The sequence below is a fragment of the Littorina saxatilis genome, linkage group LG7 (genome assembly GCF_037325665.1).
Source record: "Littorina saxatilis isolate snail1 linkage group LG7, US_GU_Lsax_2.0, whole genome shotgun sequence".
NCBI lineage: Eukaryota > Metazoa > Mollusca > Gastropoda > Littorinimorpha > Littorinidae > Littorina > Littorina saxatilis.
In genome coordinates, this window is record NC_090251.1 from 272,262 (window position 1) to 296,067 (window position 23,806).

A 23,806-nucleotide genomic window follows, 5' to 3' on the forward strand; every position below is an offset into this window, starting at 1 on the left:
CCTCGACTTGACTATCTGGTGAACTGTTCTGTCATTAAACACCCTCGACTTGACTATCTAGTGAACTGTTCTGTCATTAAACACCCTCGACTTGACTATCTAGTGCACTGTTCTGTCATTAAACACCCTCGACTTGACTATCTAGTGAACTGTTCTGTCATTAAACACCCTCGACTTGACTATCTAGTGCACTGTTCTGTCATTAAACACCCTCGACTTGACTATCTAGTGCACTGTTCTGTCATTAAACACCCTCGACTTGACTATCTAGTGCACTGTTCTGTCATTAAACACCCTCGACATGACTATCTGGTGAACTGTTCTGTCATTAAACACCCTCGACTTGACTATCTAGTGCACTGTTCTGTCATTAAACACCCTCGACTTGACTATCTAGTGCACTGTTCTGTCATTAAACACCCTCGACTTGACTATCTAGTGCACTGTTCTGTCATTAAACACCCTCGACTTGACTATCTAGTGCACTGTTCTGTCATTAAACACCCTCGACATGACTATCTAGTGCACTGTTCTGTCATTAAACACCCTCGACTTGACTATCTAGTGAACTGTTCTGTCATTAAACACCCTCGACTTGACTATCTAGTGAACTGTTCTGTCATTAAACACCCTCGACTTGACTATCTAGTGAACTGTTCTGTCATTAAAGACCCACAACTTGACTATTTGTTTCACTGTTCTGTCATTAAACACCCTCGACTTGACTATCTAGTGCACTGTTCTGTCATTAAACACCCTCGACTTGACTATCTAGTGAACTGTTCTGTACACCCTCGACTTGACTATCTAGTGCACTGTTCTGTCATTAAACACCCTCGACTTGACTATCTAGTGAACTGTTCTGTCATTAAACACCCTCGACTTGACTATCTAGTGAACTGTTCTGTCATTAAACACCCTCGACTTGACTATCTAGTGAACTGTTCTGTCATTAAACACCCTCGACTTGACTATCTAGTGAACTGTTCTGTCATTAAAGACCCACAACTTGACTATTTGTTTCACTGTTCTGTCATTAAACACCCTCGACTTGACTATCTAGTGCACTGTTCTGTCATTAAACACCCTCGACTTGACTATCTAGTGCACTGTTCTGTCATTAAACACCCTCGACTTGACTATCTGGTGAACTGTTCTGTCATTAAACACCCTCGACTTGACTATCTAGTGCACTGTTCTGTCATTAAACACCCTCAACTTGACTATCTAGTGCACTGTTCTGTCATTAAACACCCTCGACTTGACTATCTAGTGCACTGTTCTGTCATTAAACACCCTCGACTTGACTATCTAGTGCACTGTTCTGTCATTAAACACCCTCGACTAGACTATCTAGTGCACTGTTCTGTCATTAAACACCCTCGACTAGACTATCTAGTGCACTGTTCTGTCATTAAACACCCTCGACTAGACTATCTAGTGCACTGTTCTGTCATTAAACACCCTCGACTAGACTATCTAGTGCACTGTTCTGTCATTAAACACCCTCGACTAGACTATCTAGTGCACTGTTCTGTCATTAAACACACTCGACTTGACTATCTAGTGAACTGTTCTGTCATTAAACACCCTCGACTTGACTATCTAGTGCACTGTTCTGTCATTAAACACCCTCGACTAGACTATCTAGTGAACTGTTCTGTCATTAAACACCCTCGACTTGACTATCTAGTGCACTGTTCTGTCATTAAACACCCTCGACATGACTATCTAGTGCACTGTTCTGTCATTAAACACCCTCGACATGACTATCTAGTGAACTGTTCTGTCATTAAACACCCTCGACATGACTATCTAGTGAACTGTTCTGTCATTAAACACCCTCGACTTGACTATCTAGTGAACTGTTCTGTCATTAAACACCCTCGACTTGACTATCTAGTGCACTGTTCTGTCATTAAACACCCTCGACTTGACTATCTAGTGCACTGTTCTGTCATTAAACACCCTCGACTTGACTATCTAGTGAACTGTTCTGTCATTAAACACCCTCGACTTGACTATCTGGTGAACTGTTCTGTCATTAAACACCCTCGACTTGACTATCTAGTGCACTGTTCTGTCATTAAACACCCTCGACATGACTATCTAGTGAACTGTTCTGTCATTAAACACCCTCGACTTGACTATCTGGTGAACTGTTCTGTCATTAAACACCCTCGACTTGACTATCTGGTGAACTGTTCTGTCATTAAACACCCTCGACTTGACTATCTGGTGAACTGTTCTGTCATTAAACACCCTCGACTTGACTATCTAGTGCACTGTTCTGTCATTAAACACCCTCGACTTGACTATCTAGTGCACTGTTCTGTCATTAAACACCCTCGACTTGACTATCTAGTGCACTGTTCTGTCATTAAACACCCTCGACTTGACTATCTGGTGAACTGTTCTGTCATTAAACACCCTCGACTTGACTATCTGGTGAACTGTTCTGTCATTAAACACCCTCGACTAGACTATCTAGTGAACTGTTCTGTCATTAAACACCCTCGACTTGACTATCTGGTGAACTGTTCTGTCATTAAACACCCTCGACTTGACTATCTAGTGCACTGTTCTGTCATTAAACACCCTCGACTTGACTATCTAGTGCACTGTTCTGTCATTATACACCCTCATCTAGACTATCTGGTGAACTGTTCTGTCATTAAACACCCTCGACTTGACTATCTAGTGAACTGTTCTGTCATTAAACACCCTCGACTTGACTATCTAGTGAACTGTTCTGTCATTAAACACCCTCGACTTGACTATCTAGTGAACTGTTCTGTCATTAAACACACTCGACTTGACTATCTAGTGAACTGTTCTGTCATTAAACACCCTCGACTTGACTATCTAGTGAACTGTTCTGTCATTAAACACCCTCGACTTGACTATCTAGTGAACTGTTCTGTCATTAAACACACTCGACTTGACTATCTAGTGAACTGTTCTGTCATTAAACACCCTCGACTTGACTATCTAGTGAACTGTTCTGTCATTAAACACCCTCGACTTGACTATCTAGTGAACTGTTCTGTCATTAAACACACTCGACTTGACTATCTAGTGAACTGTTCTGTCATTAAACACCCTCGACTTGACTATCTAGTGAACTGTTCTGTCATTAAACACCCTCGACTTGACTATCTAGTGAACTGTTCTGTCATTAAACACCCTCGACTTGACTATCTAGTGAACTGTTCTGTCATTAAACACCCTCGACTTGACTATCTAGTGAACTGTTCTGTCATTAAACACACTCGACTTGACTATCTAGTGAACTGTTCTGTCATTAAACACCCTCGACTTGACTATCTAGTGAACTGTTCTGTCATTAAACACCCTCGACTTGACTATCTAGTGAACTGTTCTGTCATTAAACACCCTCGACTTGACTATCTAGTGAACTGTTCTGTCATTAAACACCCTCGACTTGACTATCTAGTGAACTGTTCTGTCATTAAACACCCTCGACTTGACTATCTAGTGAACTGTTCTGTCATTAAACACCCTCGACTTGACTATCTAGTGCACTGTTCTGTCATTAAACACCCTCATCTAGACTATCTAGTGAACTGTTCTGTCATTAAACACCCTCGACTTGACTATCTAGTGAACTGTTCTGTCATTAAACACCCTCGACTTGACTATCTTGTGCACTGTTCTGTCATTAAACACCCTCATCTAGACTATCTAGTGAACTGTTCTGTCATTAAACACCCTCGACTTGACTATCTAGTGAACTGTTCTGTCATTAAACACCCTCGACTTGACTATCTAGTGAACTGTTCTGTCATTAAACACCCTCGACTTGACTATCTAGTGCACTGTTCTGTCATTAAACACCCTCGACTTGACTATCTAGTGAACTGTTCTGTCATTAAACACCCTCGACTTGACTATCTAGTGAACTGTTCTGTCATTAAACACCCTCGACTTGACTATCTAGTGAACTGTTCTGTCATTAAACACCCTCGACTTGACTATCTAGTGCACTGTTCTGTCATTAAACACCCTCGACTTGACTATCTAGTGCACTGTTCTGTCATTATACACCCTCATCTAGACTATCTGGTGAACTGTTCTGTCATTAAACACCCTCGACTTGACTATCTAGTGAACTGTTCTGTCATTAAACACCCTCGACTTGACTATCTAGTGCACTGTTCTGTCATTAAACACCCTCGACTTGACTATCTAGTGCACTGTTCTGTCATTAAACACCCTCATCTAGACTATCTGGTGAACTGTTCTGTCATTAAACACCCTCGACTTGACTATCTAGTGCACTGTTCTGTTATTAAACACCCTCGACTTGACTATCTAGTGAACTGTTCTGTCATTAAACACCCTCGACTTGACTATCTAGTGCACTGTTCTGTCATTAAACACACTCGACTTGACTATCTAGTGAACTGTTCTGTCATTAAACACCCTCGACTTGACTATCTAGTGAACTGTTCTGTCATTAAACACCCTCGACTTGACTATCTGGTGAACTGTTCTGTCATTAAACACCCTCGACTTGACTATCTAGTGAACTGTTCTGTCATTAAACACCCTCGACTTGACTATCTAGTGCACTGTTCTGTCATTAAACACCCTCGACTTGACTATCTAGTGAACTGTTCTGTCATTAAACACCCTCGACTTGACTATCTAGTGCACTGTTCTGTCATTAAACACCCTCGACTTGACTATCTAGTGCACTGTTCTGTCATTAAACACCCTCGACTTGACTATCTAGTGCACTGTTCTGTCATTAAACACCCTCGACATGACTATCTGGTGAACTGTTCTGTCATTAAACACCCTCGACTTGACTATCTAGTGCACTGTTCTGTCATTATACACCCTCATCTAGACTATCTAGTGCACTGTTCTGTCATTAAACACCCTCGACTTGACTATCTAGTGCACTGTTCTGTCATTAAACACCCTCGACATGACTATCTAGTGCACTGTTCTGTCATTAAACACCCTCGACTTGACTATCTAGTGAACTGTTCTGTCATTAAACACCCTCGACTTGACTATCTAGTGAACTGTTCTGTCATTAAACACCCTCGACTTGACTATCTAGTGAACTGTTCTGTCATTAAAGACCCACAACTTGACTATTTGTTTCACTGTTCTGTCATTAAACACCCTCGACTTGACTATCTAGTGCACTGTTCTGTCATTAAACACCCTCGACTTGACTATCTAGTGAACTGTTCTGTCATTAAACACCCTCGACTTGACTATCTAGTGCACTGTTCTGTCATTAAACACCCTCGACTTGACTATCTAGTGAACTGTTCTGTCATTAAACACCCTCGACTTGACTATCTAGTGAACTGTTCTGTCATTAAACACCCTCGACTTGACTATCTAGTGAACTGTTCTGTCATTAAACACCCTCGACTTGACTATCTAGTGAACTGTTCTGTCATTAAAGACCCACAACTTGACTATTTGTTTCACTGTTCTGTCATTAAACACCCTCGACTTGACTATCTAGTGCACTGTTCTGTCATTAAACACCCTCGACTTGACTATCTAGTGCACTGTTCTGTCATTAAACACCCTCGACTTGACTATCTGGTGAACTGTTCTGTCATTAAACACCCTCGACTTGACTATCTAGTGCACTGTTCTGTCATTAAACACCCTCGACTTGACTATCTAGTGCACTGTTCTGTCATTAAACACCCTCGACTTGACTATCTAGTGCACTGTTCTGTCATTAAACACCCTCGACTTGACTATCTAGTGCACTGTTCTGTCATTAAACACCCTCGACTAGACTATCTAGTGCACTGTTCTGTCATTAAACACCCTCGACTAGACTATCTAGTGCACTGTTCTGTCATTAAACACCCTCGACTAGACTATCTAGTGCATTGTTCTGTCATTAAACACCCTCGACTAGACTATCTAGTGCACTGTTCTGTCATTAAACACCCTCGACTAGACTATCTAGTGCACTGTTCTGTCATTAAACACACTCGACTTGACTATCTAGTGAACTGTTCTGTCATTAAACACCCTCGACTTGACTATCTAGTGAACTGTTCTGTCATTAAACACCCTCGACTTGACTATCTAGTGCACTGTTCTGTCATTAAACACCCTCGACTAGACTATCTAGTGAACTGTTCTGTCATTAAACACCCTCGACTTGACTATCTAGTGCACTGTTCTGTCATTAAACACCCTCGACTAGACTATCTAGTGCACTGTTCTGTCATTAAACACCCTCGACTTGACTATCTAGTGAACTGTTCTGTCATTAAACACCCTCGACTTGACTATCTAGTGCACTGTTCTGTCATTAAACACCCTCGACTTGACTATCTAGTGCACTGTTCTGTCATTAAACACCCTCGACTTGACTATCTAGTGCACTGTTCTGTCATTAAACACCCTCATCTAGACTATCTGGTGAACTGTTCTATACCATTAAAGTCCAACAACTATATCTGGTGCAATTTTCTACGCCATTAAACGCCCACAACTTGACAATCTGGTGTATCTGGTGCACTTTTCGGATCAATGGATTAGGGTATAGTGGTCACATGGCCACTATTTAAAAAAGGTATCCCCCAAATCGACCGAACAAAAGTAAAAGGAATCAATACAAATTGACGACAATTCACAACAGGCACAACTTGCAACATTTACAATTAAAGAAAAAAACAAACAAATCAAATATCTATAAATAAAATTAAAAAAAGGTGTAAATGTATATCAGAAGACGTAAATTTAGAGTTGTACATAGGGATTGCTTAAACAAACATTGCTGACAAATCCTTTCTTTGCCTTCTTTAGACTTTTGGTAAATCGTTCTGTGAATGCGTATAGTCTTAAAGAGGTGGATGTGCAATGCTACCAACTGACTATACATTGGCATTTCACTAATTGATGCTAAAAATCCACTGTACGGAAGTTAAAGGCATACATTTTCAATAACATTAAGATGTCGAGACTGGGATGGTTAAATACATTACACTTACTATGTATATATATAATGGCTGTGTTAATGCACATGGTAGTGAGCGCTAACACATTTGAACAAACAGTCCTCGTTTTTGAATGTCTTAAAAAGCACGTACAGTACAAAATTTGCTTTCTTTATACTTTCCGATCATGTTTTCAACCAATACATTGAACAGTCAGAAATCTAGTGATTGCTAGCTGAGGCCTTGTACAGAGCATTGTACATAGTGGTGTGCAGAGCATTGTACAGAGCGGTGTACAGAGTAGTGTGCAGAGCATTGTACAGAGCGGTGTACAGAGCATTGTACAGACCACGGTAGAAATCTAGTGGTTGCTAGTTGAGGCCTTGTACAGAGCCTTGTTCAGAGCAGTGTACAAAGCAGTGTACAGAGCATGGTCACAGACTAGTGGTCGCCGGCGGAGGCCTTATACACAGAGTTGTAGGCGTTGCGCAGAAGAGCGTACGGAAAACACGACTCCAACAGATCCATGGTCAGGAAGGGAGATTCTTGTACGATCTGAAATAGACACCAAGCGTCATCAAGCACACATTTCCATCACACAAATAACACGACATATTACATAACACCACACCACACCACACCACACCACACCACACAACACTTTGCTACACGGCACAGTACAGCAAATCCCATACCATCCCATTCCAACACCACACAACACCACCTCACACCAGTCACCACCACACACACCACACACCAGTGAGACAACACCATCACACCACACCTCCACACTATACCACACACACCACCACACACTGCATGCACACCACCACACACCAACATGCAACAAGCACACCACCCCTCCCCACACACCACACCACACCACAACAAAACCACACAACTCAACACACCACAACACAACACACAACACACAACACACCACACCACCACACCACACAACACACCACAACACCACACCACACAACACACCACAACGGACACAACACAACACCACACAACACACCACAACACCACACCACCACACAACACACCACAACGGACACAACACAACACCACACAATGAACACACCACCACACAACACACACCACCACACAACACACACCATACCACACCACACCACAACACAACACAACACAACACAACACAACACAACACAACACACCACACACCACACACCACACCACACCACACCACACCACACCACACACCACACCACACCACACCACACCACACCCCACCCCACCCCACCCCACACCACACCACACCACACCACACACCACACCACACCACACCACACCACACCACACCACACACCACACCACACCACACCACACCACACCACACACCACACCACACCACACCACACCACACACCACACCACACCACACCACACCACACCACACCACAACACACCACCACACAACACACCACCACACAACACAACACAACACAACACAACACACCACACCACACCACACCACACCACACCACACCACACCACACACCACCACACACCACACCACACCACACCACACCACACACCACACCACACCACACCACACCACACCACACCACACCACACCACACCACACACCACACCACACCACACCACACCACACCACACCACACCACACAGTACTGACCAGATCCAAGAGAATGTAGACAGACTCCCTGTTTTTCACAGCCTCTTTCTCGTTCTCGGAGCCCAGACGCAGCAAGCTGGATGAGGCAAGCTGAGCCGACAAACAGAAACGCAGACAAACATGGCTGTCATCACAGTTGTTTGACGTCAACAACAACACTTCATCTAGATGCAACAGACAAACATGGCTGTCATCACAGTTGTTTGACGTCAACAACAACACTTCATCTAGATGCAACAGACAAACATGGCTGTCATCACAGTTGTTTGACGTCAACAACAACACTTCATCTAGATGCAACAGACAAACATGGCTGTCATCACAGTTGTTTGACGTCAACAACAACACTTCATCTAGATGCAACAGACAAACATGGCTGTCATCACAGTTGTTTGACGTCAACAACAACACTTCATCTAGATGCAACAGACAGACATGGCTGTCATCACAGTTGTTTGACGTCAACAACAACACTTCATCTAGATGCAACAGACAGACATGGCTGTCATCACAGTTGTTTGACGTCAACAACAACACTTCATCTAGATGCAACAGACAAACATGGCTGTCATCACAGTTGTTTGACGTCAACAACACTTCATCTAGATGCAAGAGGAGCCGACAGACCCACAGACAGACATGGCTGTTATCACTGTTTAACATCAACAACACTTCATCTATAAATAAAAACAAGAGCGTATCCAAATGCAATTAAAACCTGACACTTTAGCAAACCTTCAGCATTCAGCCACGGACCCTGACTGCAGATACAAACTCATGGCTGACCTAGCATACACACTGAATATCACACACTTCCAGCACACCAGTCAAAGCTATCAAATATCAAACACTTCCAGCACACCAGTCAAAGCTATCAAATATCACACACTTCCAGCACACCAGTCAAAGCTATCAAATATCACACACTTCCAGCACACCAGTCAAAGCTATCAAATATCAAACACTTCCAGCACACCAGTCAAAGCTATCAAATATCAAACACTTCCAGCACACCAGTCAAAGCTATCAAATATCAAACACTTCCAGCACACCAGGCAAAGCTATCAAATATCAAACACTTCCAGCACACCAGTCAAAGCTATCAAATATCAAACACTTCCAGCACACCAGTCAAAGCTATCAAATATCAAACACTTCCAGCACACCAGTCAAAGCTATCAAATATCACACACCTGTGACACCAACACCTGTGAGAACAATGAACACGCGTAGTCTTACCGCCAGGAACTCCTGTAGGCGTGTCTCGGTGTCCCCGGGTCCGTAGAGAGCGAAGAGGGCGCCGGCCAGAGCGTTGATAGATTTGGCCAGGCAGTGTGCATTGTTCAGGTGACCTAATACACACACACCACTTTTCACTTATCTCAGCCACTGACATAACTAATGTCTCAAATGACTTAGGATTCCCGGTGTAGGACATGTGTTACATGAACACAAAAGTATAAAGAAAATGTGTTGATGACTTACTAAAATGTACCGTTTTTTACATTTAGTCAAGTTTTGACTAAATGTTTTAAAATAGAGGGGGAAATCGAGACGAGGGTCGTGGTGTATGTGTGTGTGTGTGTCTGTCTGTCTGTGTGTGTGTGTAGAGCGATTCAGACTAAACTACTGGACCGATCTTTATGAAATTTGACATGAGAGTTCCTGGGTATGATATCCTCAGACGTTTTTTTCATTTTTTTGATAAATGTCTTTGATGACGTCATATCCGGCTTTTCGTGAAAGTTGAGGCGGCACTGTCACGCTCTCATTTTTCAATCAAATTGGTTGAAATTTTGGTCAAGTAATCTCCGACGAAGCCCGGACTTCGGTATTGCATTTCAGCTTTGTGGCTTAAAATTTAATTAATGACTTTGGTCATTAAAAATCTGAAAATTGTAAAAAAATTATTTTTTTTATAAAACGATCCAAATCTTATTTTCCATCATTTTCTGATTCCAAAAACATATAAATATGTTATATTTGGATTAAAAACAAGCTCTGAAAATTAAGAATATAAAAATTATGATCAAAATTAAATTTTTGAAATCAATTTAAAAACACTTTCATCTTATTCCTTGTCGGTTCCTGATTCCATAAACATATAGATATGATATGTTTGGATTGAAAACACGCTCAGAAAGTTAAAACGAAGAGAGGTACAGAAAAGCGTGCTATCCTTCTCAACGCAACTACTACCCCGCTCTTCTTGTCAATTTCACTGCCTTTGCCATGAGCAGTGGACTGACGATGCTACGAGTATACGGTCTTGCTGCGTTGCATTGCGTTCAGTTTCATTCTGTGAGTTCGACAGCTACTTGACTAAATGTTGTATTTTCGCCTTACGTGACTTGTCTTCTTCTTCTTACCCGCTAAAATTAGCTAAAAAATGCCTTTCATGGCTTGTTAAAAGAATGACATTTACACCGTTCAGTATGCTGCAACATCTTTGTTACACAAGATAGGTCAACGCAACTTTTTTGGATATAAATTTGACTTTTCTGTTCAAGAACATGCAGAACTGTTTTTTGCTATCTTCATCTTTATTCTTTTTTGGGGGTCGATGTTTATACCCCGTCCTGATATGGCCCTTCGTGGTTGGCTGGGCGTTAAGCAAACAAACAAACAAATGTTTATACCGGAACAGTATTTTGTGAATGTGAAAGTGGGGTGTGTCTGCGACGTACAGTGGAGTCCGGGTACAACGAATCTCAAGGGAGATAGTAATTCGCTGTAGACTTTTCAACCCTAAACGGCCTCAAGACAAGTTTTCCCACTCACCTTTAAATGATCGTCCCATTGATCTTTCAATCAATCAATCAATGAGGCTTATATCGCGCATATTCCGTGGGTACAGTTCTAGGCGCTCTGCAGTGATGCCGTGTGAGATGAAATTTTATACGGCCAGTAGATTGCAGCCATTTCGGCGCATATTTACCTTTCGCGGCCTATTATTCCAAGTCACACGGGTATAGGTGGACAATTATTAACTGTGCCTAAGCAATTTTGCCAGGAAAGACCCTTTTGTCAATCGTGGGATCTTTAACGTGCACACCCAATGTAGTGTACACGGGGGGAGGGTTCGGACACCGAAGAGAGTCTGCACACAAAGTTGACTCTGAAATAAATTTCCGCCGAACCTAGGATCGAACTCACGCTGACAGCGGCCAACTGAATACAAATCCAGCGCGCTACCAACTGAGCTATATCCCCGCCTTGTAGAGTACAATCTCTGCATGTTTTCAACAGCTTCATAATATAATCCATAGAGAGCTCTAGCAAACTAACAGCGGGAGGTGCACGAAAAGCGTCAGTTTTCACGATAAAACTTTGACTCGCTCATTCACGGCACATAACTGCACTCCGGACTGTCCACAGTGGTGAGCAATTTAGAAGACTTCACTGCCTGAGGAGAGTATTGATTCAAACGAACGCGTGGTTCTATATCGCGTTACTCGGTTCCAGATTTCGAAACCATGTTCGTCAGCCATTGTTTTTAGCAAGACAGACCACATGTGCACGAGCTTCGCTGACGTACATCGCAAAATGTCATGACGTCACCACAACTTTCGGTTTTGGTTCGATCTGTGCACCTCCCGCTGTTAGTTTGTTCAGAGTTCGCTCATCACGCAATGTGCACTAGTGTTTGTGTATTTTTGTGTATTTTTGTCTTTGGAGACAATTATTGACATCAGTTCGTTGTAGCCTTGTGACTTTTAGAGACAAAACGGCTCTGGGGCGATGAAAACATGTTTGTTAAAAGAGGGGTTCGTTATGCAAATGAGTTCAAAAGGTTCGATGTAGCCGAAAAGTAACAAGTAAGAAATAGAAGGCTGTCTGCCGGGAAATCAATGGCAGTTCGTTAAAAGAGGGATTTCGTTATAACCAGGTTCGTTATACATGTAGCTGGACTCCACTGTAGGTTCCACTGCACAGACACTACATGTACAACTGGTAAAAACAATATGTTTCCTAAAAATGCTAGAGGAATGTAGGGCCTTTGCATTCATATAACTGGTTTTACAATTAAATGTTCTCAATAACAAACATCTATACTCAAACGAAGATGACATGGTTTTTTTTTATGATTGGTAGTATAAACACACTCTCAACACACTGTACCCACCTTCCAGGGGAGCGCGGAAGACAGACAGTTCGGACCGAGCGAGCTTGGGAATGGAGACAGCCACAAAGACAAACAACAGACAGGCCATGGTGTACTCATCCTCTGCATGTTCTGTAACACACACAACAGACAGGCCATGGTGTACTCTGCATGTTCTGTAACACACACAACAGACAGGCCATGGTGTACTATGCATGTTCTGTAACACACACAACAGACAGACCATGGTGTACTCTGCATGTTCTGTAACACACACAACAGACAGGCCATGGTGTACTCTGCATGTTCTGTGACACACACAACAGACAGGCCATGGTGTACTCTGCATGCTCTGTAACACAAACAACAGACAGGCCATGGTGTACTCTGCATGTTCTGTGACAAACAACAGACAGGCCATGGTGTACTCTGCATGTTCTGTAACACACACAACAGACAGGCCATGGTGTACTCTGCATGTTCTGTAACACACACAACAGACAGGCCATGGTGTACTCTGCATGTTCTGTGACACACACAATAGACAGACCATGGTGTACTCTGCATGTTCTGTAACACACACAATAGACAGGCCATGGTGTACTCTGCATGTTCTGTAACACACACAACAGACAGACCATGGTGTACTCTGCATGTTCTGTAACACACAACAGACAGGCCATGGTGTACTCTGCATGTTCTGTGACACACACAACAGACAGGCCATGGTGTACTCTGCATGTTCTGTAACACACACAACAGACAGGCCATGGTGTACTCTGCATGTTCTGTGACACACACAACAGACAGGCCATGGTGTACTCTGCATGTTCTGTAACACACACAACAGACAGGCCATGGTGTACTCTGCATGTTCTGTGACACACACAACAGACAGGCCATGGTGTACTCTGCATGTTCTGTAACACACACAACAGACAGGCCATGGTGTACTCTGCATGTTCTGTAACACACACAACAGACAGGCCATGGTGTACTCTGCATGTTCTGTGACACACACAACAGACAGGCCATGGTGTACTCTGCATGTTCTGTAACACACACAACAGACAGGCCATGGTGTACTCTGCATGTTCTGTGACACACACAACAGACAGGCCATGGTGTACTCTGCATGTTCTGTAACACACACAACAGACAGGCCATGGTGTACTCTGCATGTTCTGTAACACACACAACTGACAGGCCATGGTGTACTCTGCATGTTCTGTAACACAAACAACAGACAGGCCATGGTGTACTCTGCATGTTCTGTAACACACACAATAGACAGGCCATGGTGTACTCTGCATGTTCTGTAACACACACAACAGACAGCTGGCCATGGTGTACTCTGCATGTTCTGTGACACACACAATAGACAGACCATGGTGTACTCTGCATGTTCTGTAACACACACAATAGACAGGCCATGGTGTACTCTGCATGTTCTGTAACACACAACTGACAGGCCATGGTGTACTCTGCATGTTCTGTAACACACACAACAGACAGCTGGCCATGGTGTACTCTGCATGTTCTGTAACACACACACAACAGACAGGCCATGGTGTACTCTGCATGTTCTGTAACACACACAACAGACAGGCCATGGTGTACTCTGCCTGTTCTGTGACACACACAACAGACAGACCATGGTGTACTCTGCATGTTCTGTAACACACACAACAGACAGGCCATGGTGTACTCATCCTCTGCATGTTCTGTAACACACACAACAGACAGGCCATGGTGTACTCTGCATGTTCTGTAACACACACAACAGACAGGCCATGGTGTACTCTGCATGTTCTGTAACACACACAACAGACAGGCCATGGTGTACTCTGCATGTTCTGTGACACACACAACAGACAGGCCATGGTGTACTCTGCATGTTCTGTAACACACACAACTGACAGGCCATGGTGTACTCTGCATGTTCTGTGACACACACAACAGACAGGCCATGGTGTACTCTGCATGTTCTGTAACACACACAACAGACAGGCCATGGTGTACTCTGCATGTTCTGTAACACACACAACAGACAGGCCATGGTGTACTCTGCATGTTCTGTAACACACACAACAGACAGGCCATGGTGTACTCTGTATGTTCTGTAACACAAACAACAGACAGGCCATGGTGTACTCTGCATGTTCTGTAACACACACAACAGACAGCTGGCCATGGTGTACTCTGCATGTTCTGTAACACACACAACTGACAGGCCATGGTGTACTCTGCATGTTCTGTAACACACAACAGACAGGCCATGGTGTACTCTGCATGTTCTGTGACACACACAACAGACAGGCCATGGTGTACTCTGCATGTTCTGTAACACACACAACAGACAGGCCATGGTGTACTCTGCATGTTCTGTGACACACACAACAGACAGGCCATGGTGTACTCTGCATGTTCTGTGACACACACAACAGACAGGCCATGGTGTACTCTGCATGTTCTGTAACACACACAACAGACAGGCCATGGTGTACTCTGCATGTTCTGTAACACACACAACAGACAGGCCATGGTGTACTCTGCATGTTCTGTGACACACACAACAGACAGACCATGGTGTACTCTGCATGTTCTGTGACACACACAACAGACAGGCCATGGTGTACTCTGCATGTTCTGTAACACACACAACAGACAGGCCATGGTGTACTCTGCATGTTCTGTAACACACACAACAGACAGGCCATGGTGTACTCTGCATGTTCTGTAACACACACAACAGACAGGCCATGGTGTACTCTGCATGTTCTGTAACACACCCAACAGACAGGCCATGGTGTACTCTGCATGTTCTGTAACACACACAACAGACAGACCATGGTGTACTCTGCATGTTCTGTAACACACAACAGACAGGCCATGGTGTACTCTGCATGTTCTGTAACACACAACAGACAGGCCATGGTGTACTCTGCATGTTCTGTGACACACACAACAGACAGGCCATGGTGTACTCTGCATGTTCTGTAACACACACAACAGACAGGCCATGGTGTAAAAAATATCCATACTGTAACTGGATGACAAATATCCATACAGTAACTAGTTGAAAAATACCCATACAGTAACTATAGGTGAAAATATCCAACAAGTAACTGGATGAAAAATATCCACACAGAAACTAGGTGAAAAATATCCATACCGTAACTGGGTGATATATCCATACAGTAACTAGGTGAAAAATATCCACACAGTAACTAGCTGAAAAATATCCATACAGTAACTAAGTGACAAATATCCATACAGTAACTGGGTGATATATCCATACAGTAACTACATGTCAGTAAACAAAATCCATACAGTAACTAGGTGAAAAATATCCACACAGTAACTAGCTGAAAAATATCCACACAGTAACTAAGTGACAAATATCCATACAGTAACTGGGTGATATATCCATACAGTAACTAGGTGAAAAATATCTACACAGTAACTAGCTGAAAAATATCCATACAGTAACTAAGTGACAAATATCCATACAGTAACTGGGTGATATATCCATACAGTAACTAGGTGAAAAATATCCACACAGTAACTAGCTGAAAAATATCCATACAGTAACTAAGTGACAAATATCCATACAGTAACTGGGTGATATATCCATACAGTAACTACATATAGGTAAACAAAATCCATACAGTAACTAGGTGAAAAATATCCATACAGTAACTAGGTGATATATCCTTACAGTAACTCAGGGTGAAAAAGCCGAGATTCAAGCAGATAAGAAGCTCATGCTATGGTTGAGGTCTGTTCAGGTAGGTCTATGTCAAGTCAGTAACAGAGTCACTACCTACCCTTGTGACACACTCAGCTAACAAGTGATACAGAGCCTTGTCGTCGTTATGTCCAGTTGATCAAAGGGACTGTACTCTCCCCACTAAGTGGGTCAAAGGGACAGTACTCTCACTCACAACTAAGTGGGTCATGGGGACAGTACTCTTACTCACCACTCTTGAGTGTGCGAAGCGCGTTGCAGAGTGTTGGGTCCACGTCACACGACTGACCAGCCGACGAAGCGAGCTCGTTCACCACCTGCACCACAAACATTCAGACTCGAATACTGGCTGTTAGTCATACTGAACCACAAACATTCAGACACAAACACAGGCAGTTAGTCATAATGAACCACAAACATTCAGACACGAACACTGGCTGTTAGTCATACTGAACCACAAACATTCAGACATGAACACAGGCAGTTAGTCATACTGAACCACAAACATTCAGACACGAACACAGGCAGTTAGTCATACTGAACCACAAACATTCAGACTCGAATACTGGCTGTTAGTCATACTGAACCACAAACATTCAGACACAAACACAGGCAGTTAGTCATACTGAACCACAAACATTCAGACTTGAACACTGGCTGTTAGTCATACTGAACCACAAACAGTGCTGGATTAACTTAACTCATTGTCTCCCAGGTACGGATATATCCGCTCAGACTGTTAGCTTCAGTTGCTTCTTCTAACGTCCATCTAACGCCTGCATTCCAGCGTGTTGATACACAGTTTCTACACAGATCCTACCATTCTTAGTGACCTGCTGCAGCACAGCTGGTCTCGGCTAAAAAATAACTTGGTCAACATAGGTGGGGTAAAAAGTGTTAACCAAAAACATTAAAACAAAAATGCTAGCAGTTATTCATACTGAACCACAAACATTCAGACACGAACACAAGCAGTTATTCATACTGAACCACAAACACTCAGACACGAACACAAGCAGTTATTCATACTGAACCACAAACATTCAGACACGAACACAAGCAGTTATTCATACTGAACCACAAACATTCAGACACGAACACAAGCAGTTATTCATACTGAACCACATACACTCAGACACGAACACAAGCAGTTATTCATACTGAACCACAAACATTCAGACACGAACACAAGCAGTTATTCATACTGAACCACAAACATTCAGACACGAACACAAGCAGTTATTCATACTGAACCACAAACATTCAGACACGAACACAAGCAGTTATTCATACTGAACCACAAACATTCAGACACGAACACAAGCAGTTATTCATACTGAACCACATACACTCAGACACAAACACTAGCAGTGTTAGATAAACTGAACCAAAAAAATCCAGACACAAATACTAGCAGTTAGTCATACTGAACCACAAACATTCACACACGAACACTAGCTGCTAGTCATACTGGAGCACAAACATTCAGACACAAACACTAGCAGTTAATCATACTTAACCAAAAACATTCAGACACAAACACAAGCTGCTAGTCATACTGAATGAACCACAACAAACATTAGACACGAACACTAGCAGTTAAACAATGCTGAAAGACCCAGCATAAAACATGAAAAAGACACAAACAGCTAAACATACTTTTAAGACCCAGCATGGAACATAGCTCAGACACAAACAACTAACCATACTTAAAGACCCAGCATGAAACATGACACAAACACAATTAACTAACCATACTTAAAGACCCAGCATGAAACATGGCACAGACACAAACAACTAACCATACTTTTAAGACCCAGCATTGAACATAGCACAGACCCAAACAGCTAACCATACTTAAAGACCCAGCATAAAACATGGCACAAACACAAACAGCTAACCATGCTTTTAAGACCCAGCATTGAACATAGCACAGACACAAACAGCTAACCATACTTAGAGACCCAGCATTGAACATAGCACAGACACAAACAGCTAACCATACTTAAAGACCCAGCATAAAACATGGCACAAACACAAACAGCTAACCATACTTTTAAGACCCAGCATTGAACATAGCACAGACACAAACAGCTAACCATACTTAGAGACCCAGCATAAAACATGGCACAGACAAAAACAGCTAACCATACTTTTAAGACCCAGCATTGAACATATCACAGACACAAACAGCTAACCATACTTAAAGACCCAGCATAAAACATGGCACAAACACAAACAGCTAACCATACTTTTAAGACCCAGCATTGAACATAGCACAGACACAAACAGCTAACCATACTTAGAGACCCAGCATTGAACATATCACAGACACAAACAGCTAACCATACTTAAAGACCCAGCATTGAACATAGCACAAACACAAACAGCTAACCATACTTTTAAGACCCAGCATTGAACATAGCACAGACACAAACAGCTAACCATACTTAGAAACCCAGCATTGAACATAGCACAGACACAAACAGCTAACCATACTTAAAGACACAGCATGAAACATGGCACAGACAGCTAACCATACTTTTAAGACTCAGCATTGAACATAGCACAGACACAAACAGCTAACCATACTTAGAGAACCAGCATTGACCATAGCACAGACACAAACAGCTAACCATACTTAAAGACCCAGCATAAAACATGGCACAGACACAAACAGCTAACCATACTTTTAAGGCCCAGCATGGAACATAGCACAGACACAAACAGCTAACCATACTTAGAGACCCAGCATTGAACATAGCACAGACACAAACAGCTAACCATACTTAGAGACCCAGCATTGAACATAGCACAGACACAAACAGCTAACCATACTTAGAGACCCAGCATTGAACATAGCACAGACAAAAACAGCTAACCATACTTTTAAGACCCAGCATTGAACGTAGCACAGACACAAACAGCTAACCATACTTAGAGACCCAGCATAAAACATGGCACAAACACAAACAGCTAACCATACTTAGAGACCCAGCATTGAACATTTGTTTGTTTGTTTGTTTGTTTGTTTGCTTAACGCCCAGCCGACCACGAAGGGCCATATCAGGGCGGTGCTGCTTTGACATATAACGTGCGCCACACACAAGACAGAAGTCGCAGCACAGGCTTCATGTCTCACCCAGTCACATTATTCTGACACCTGACCAACCAGTCCTAGCACTAACCCCATAATGCCAGACGCCAGGCGGAGCAGCCACTAGATTGACAATTTTAAAGTCTTTGGTATGACCCGGCCGGGGTTCGAACCCACGACCTCCCGATCACGGGGCGGACGCCTTACCACTAGGCCAACCGTGCCGGTAGCATTGAACATAGCACAGACACAAACAGCTAACCATACTTAGAGACCCAGCATTGAACATAGCACAGACACAAACAGCTAAACATACTTAAAGACCCAGCATAAAACATGGCATAAACACAAACAACTAACCATACTTTTAAGACCCAGCATTGAACATAGCACAGACACAAACAGCTAACCATACTTAGAGACCCAGCATTGAACATAGCACAGACAAAAACAGCTCACCATACTTAGAGACCCAGCATTGAACATAACACAGACACAAACAGCTAACCATACTTAGAGACCCAGCATTGAACATAGCACAGACACAAACAGCTAACCATACTTAGAGACCCAGCATTGAACATAGCACAGACACAAACAGCTAACCATACTTAGAAACCCAGCATTGAACATAGCACAGACACAAACAGCTAACCATACTTAAAGACACAGCATGAAACATGGCACAGACAGCTAACCATACTTTTAAGACTCAGCATTGAACATAGCACAGACACAAACAGCTAACCATACTTAAAGACACAGCATGAAACATGGCACAGGCACAAACAGCTAACCATACTTAAAGACACAGCATGAAACATGGCACAGACACAAACAGCTAACCATACTTAGAGACCCAGCGTTGAACATAGCACAGACACAAACAGCTAACCATACTAAGACACAGCATTGAACATAGCACAGACACAAACAGCTAACCATACTTTAAGACCCAGCATTGAACATAGCACAGACACAAACAGCTAACCATACTTAGAGACCCAGCATAGAACATGGAACAGACACAAACAGCTTGCAATATTTGAAAACCCAGCATTGAACATTGAATAGACACATTTTAACAGCTTACCATACTTAAAATACAAGCATGGAACATGGAATAGACACAAACAGCTTACCATACTTAAAATCCAAGCATGGAACATGGAATAGACACAAACAGCTTACCATACTTAAAGACCCAACAGACAGACAGACAGACATACAGACAGACAGACAAACAAACAGACAGACAGACAGACAGACAGACCGATCTTCATGAAACTTCACATGAGTGTTCCTGGGTATGATATCCCCGGATCCATTTTTCCTTTTTTCGATAAATGTCTTTGATGACGTCATATCCGGCTTTTTGTAAAAGTTGAGGCGGCACTGTCACACCCTCATTTTTTAATGAAATTGATTGAAGTTTTGGCCAAGCAATCTTCGACGAAGGCCGGACTTCGGTATTGCATTTCAGCTTGGTGGCTTAAAAATAAATTAATGACTTTGGTCATTAAAAATCTAAAAAATTGTAATTAAAATTATTTTTTTATAAAACGATCCAAATTTATGTTCATCTTATTCTTCATCATTTTCTGATTCCAAAAACATATAAATATGTTATATTCGGATTAAAAACAAGGTCTGAAAATTAAAAATATAAAAATTATTATCAAAATCAAATTTCCGAAATCGATTTAAAAACAATTTCATCTTATTCCTTGTTGGTTCCTGATTCCAAAAACATATAGATATGATATGTTTGGATTAAAAACACGCTCAGAAAGTTCAAACGAAGAGAGGTACAGAAAAGCGTGCTATGCAGCACAGCGAAACCACTACCGCGCTGAACAGGCTCGTCAGTTTCACTCCGTTTTGCACAAGCGGCGGACTACGGTCATTGTGAAAAAATGCAGTGCGTTCAGTTTCATTCTGTAAGTTCCACAGCTTGACTAAATGTAGTAATTTCGCCTTACGCAACTTGTTTCATAATTGTCTTTGATGACGTCATATCTGGCTTTTACTGAAAGTTGAGGCGGCACAGTCACGCCCTAATTTTGTCATCAAATTGAGCTAAGCTAAACAGTATTTGATGAAGCACGGACAATAAATTACATTTCAGCTTTGAAGCTTATAAATGAATTTATGAGTTTGAAAAATTATATCAAAAATAAGAATAGAGAAAAACGTGCTTTCCTGAGAACAGGTAAGGGTTACGCTACTGCGCTATACTGCCTTGTCACTTCAAGCAATCTGCGTGCCGCAGGTAATCGGCTAATGCCGCAGGGTATTCAGTTTCATTCGGTGAGTTGGACAGATTGACTAGACTTGCTTCCTGCGACTTGTTTAAACAAAATATTGCTATCAAAATCCATTTCACATCCACTGGTTTCCATGTTACGCAAGTGATGTACATGTGTACTTTCAAATGCTTGTGATTCACTAAACGTAGACAATCAAAAAGTATTTCTAAATCTTTATTTGTAGGCCAAGGATGTATTTGGAACCTATTTTTTAATAAAAGCAAGAAAACAAACACACAAGCAAGCAAACACACACGCAAACAGACACACAAACAGACACACACACAGCCACACAAGCAAGCAAACACACACCCACAGACAAAAAAAACAACCACACACACAGCCACACAAGCAAGCAAACACACACCCACAGACAAAAAAAACAACACACACACAGCCACACAAGCAAGCAAACACACACCCACAGACACAAAAAAAAAACACACACACAGCCACACAAGGCTGACAAGCAGACATGCAAACAGACACACAAACAGACACACAAACAGACACACAAACAGACATGCAAACAGACACACAAACACAAACAGACACACAAGCAAGCAAACAGACACACAAACAGACACATAAGCATAAAAACAAACAGAAGGCAAAGAAGCAAGGCACAGGTAATACTTAACACACTTCATGCTCACACACTGACGGTCAGTACGGTCAGGGGGAGGGGGGGAGGGTGGGAGGGGGGGAGGGGGGAGAGGATGAGTAGTACTGTCTACTGTTGACAATCAAATCCTGGTCAATGCCACACACAGAGCAGCGTTAGGGTGGGGGGAGAGGGAGGGGGGAGAGGATGAGTAGTACTGTCTACTGTTGACCATCAAATCCTGGTCAATGCCACACAGAGAGCAGCGTTAGGGTGGGAGGGGGGGAGGGGGGAGAGGATGAGTAGTACTGTCTACTGTTGACCATCAAATCCTGGTCAATGCCACACAGAGAGCAGCGTTAGGGTGGGGGGAGAGGGAGGGGGGAGAGGATGAGTAGTACTGTCTACTGTTGACCATCAAATCCTGGTCAATGCCACACAGAGAGCAGCGTTAGGGTGGGAGGAGAGGGAGGGGGGAGAGGATGAGTAGTATTGTCTACTGTTGACCATCAAATCCTGGTCAATGCCACACAGAGAGCAGCGTTAGGGTGGGGGGAGAGGGAGGGGGGAGAGGATGAGTAGTACTGTCTACTGTTGACAATCAAACCCTGGTCAATGCCACACACAGAGCAGCGTTAGGGTGGGGGGAGAGGGAGGGGGGAGAGGATGAGTAGTACTGTCTACTGTTGACAATCAAACCCTGGTCAATGCCACACACAGAGCAGCGTTAGGGTGGGGGGAGAGGGAGGGGGGAGAGGATGAGTAGTACTGTCTACTGTTGACCATCAAATCCTGGTCAATGCCACACAGAGAGCAGCGTTAGGGTGGGGGGAGAGGGAGGGGGGAGAGGATGAGTAGTACTGTCTACTGTTGACCATCAAATCCTGGTCAATGCCACACAGAGAGCAGCGTTAGGGTGGGAGGGGGGGAGGGGGGAGAGGATGAGTAGTACTGTCTACTGTTGACCATCAAATCCTGGTCAATGCCACACAGAGAGCAGCGTTAGGGTGGGGGGAGAGGGAGGGGGGGAGAGGAGGAGTAGTACTGTCTACTGTTGACCATCAAATCCTGGTCAATGCCACACACAGAGCAGCGTTAGGGTGGGGGGAGAGGGAGGGGGGGAGAGGATGAGTAGTACTGTCTACTGTTGACAATCAAATCCTGGTCAATGCCACACAGGGAGCAGCGTTAGGGGGCACACATCCGCTCACACCAACACAACACATTGTTCACTCACACCAACACAACCCATTCTTCACTCTTGAAACAAAACTAAAAATATCTCTACCTCAAAAGCAAAACAAGTCGCGTAAGGCGAA

At 43.0% G+C, this 23,806-nt stretch overlaps 1 protein-coding gene across 5 annotated transcripts in view; it reads right to left on the minus strand.

Moving 5' to 3' along the window:
- Positions 1-790: 790 nt before the first annotated feature.
- LOC138970411 (nck-associated protein 1-like) overlaps positions 791-23,806 on the minus strand; it is a 147,833-nt gene continuing 124,817 nt past the window's right edge. For all 5 annotated transcript variants that reach the window (XM_070342861.1, XM_070342860.1, XM_070342859.1 and 2 more), the window contains 5 exons: positions 16,710-16,794; positions 12,748-12,858; positions 9,861-9,973; positions 8,622-8,711; positions 791-7,511 (listed from right to left, as the gene is read on the minus strand). In XM_070342861.1, coding sequence (XP_070198962.1) covers positions 7,398-7,511; positions 8,622-8,711; positions 9,861-9,973; positions 12,748-12,858; positions 16,710-16,794 — 513 coding nt within the window. In that variant the 3' untranslated portion in view covers positions 791-7,397. The remainder of the gene's footprint in view (positions 7,512-8,621; positions 8,712-9,860; positions 9,974-12,747; positions 12,859-16,709; positions 16,795-23,806) is intronic.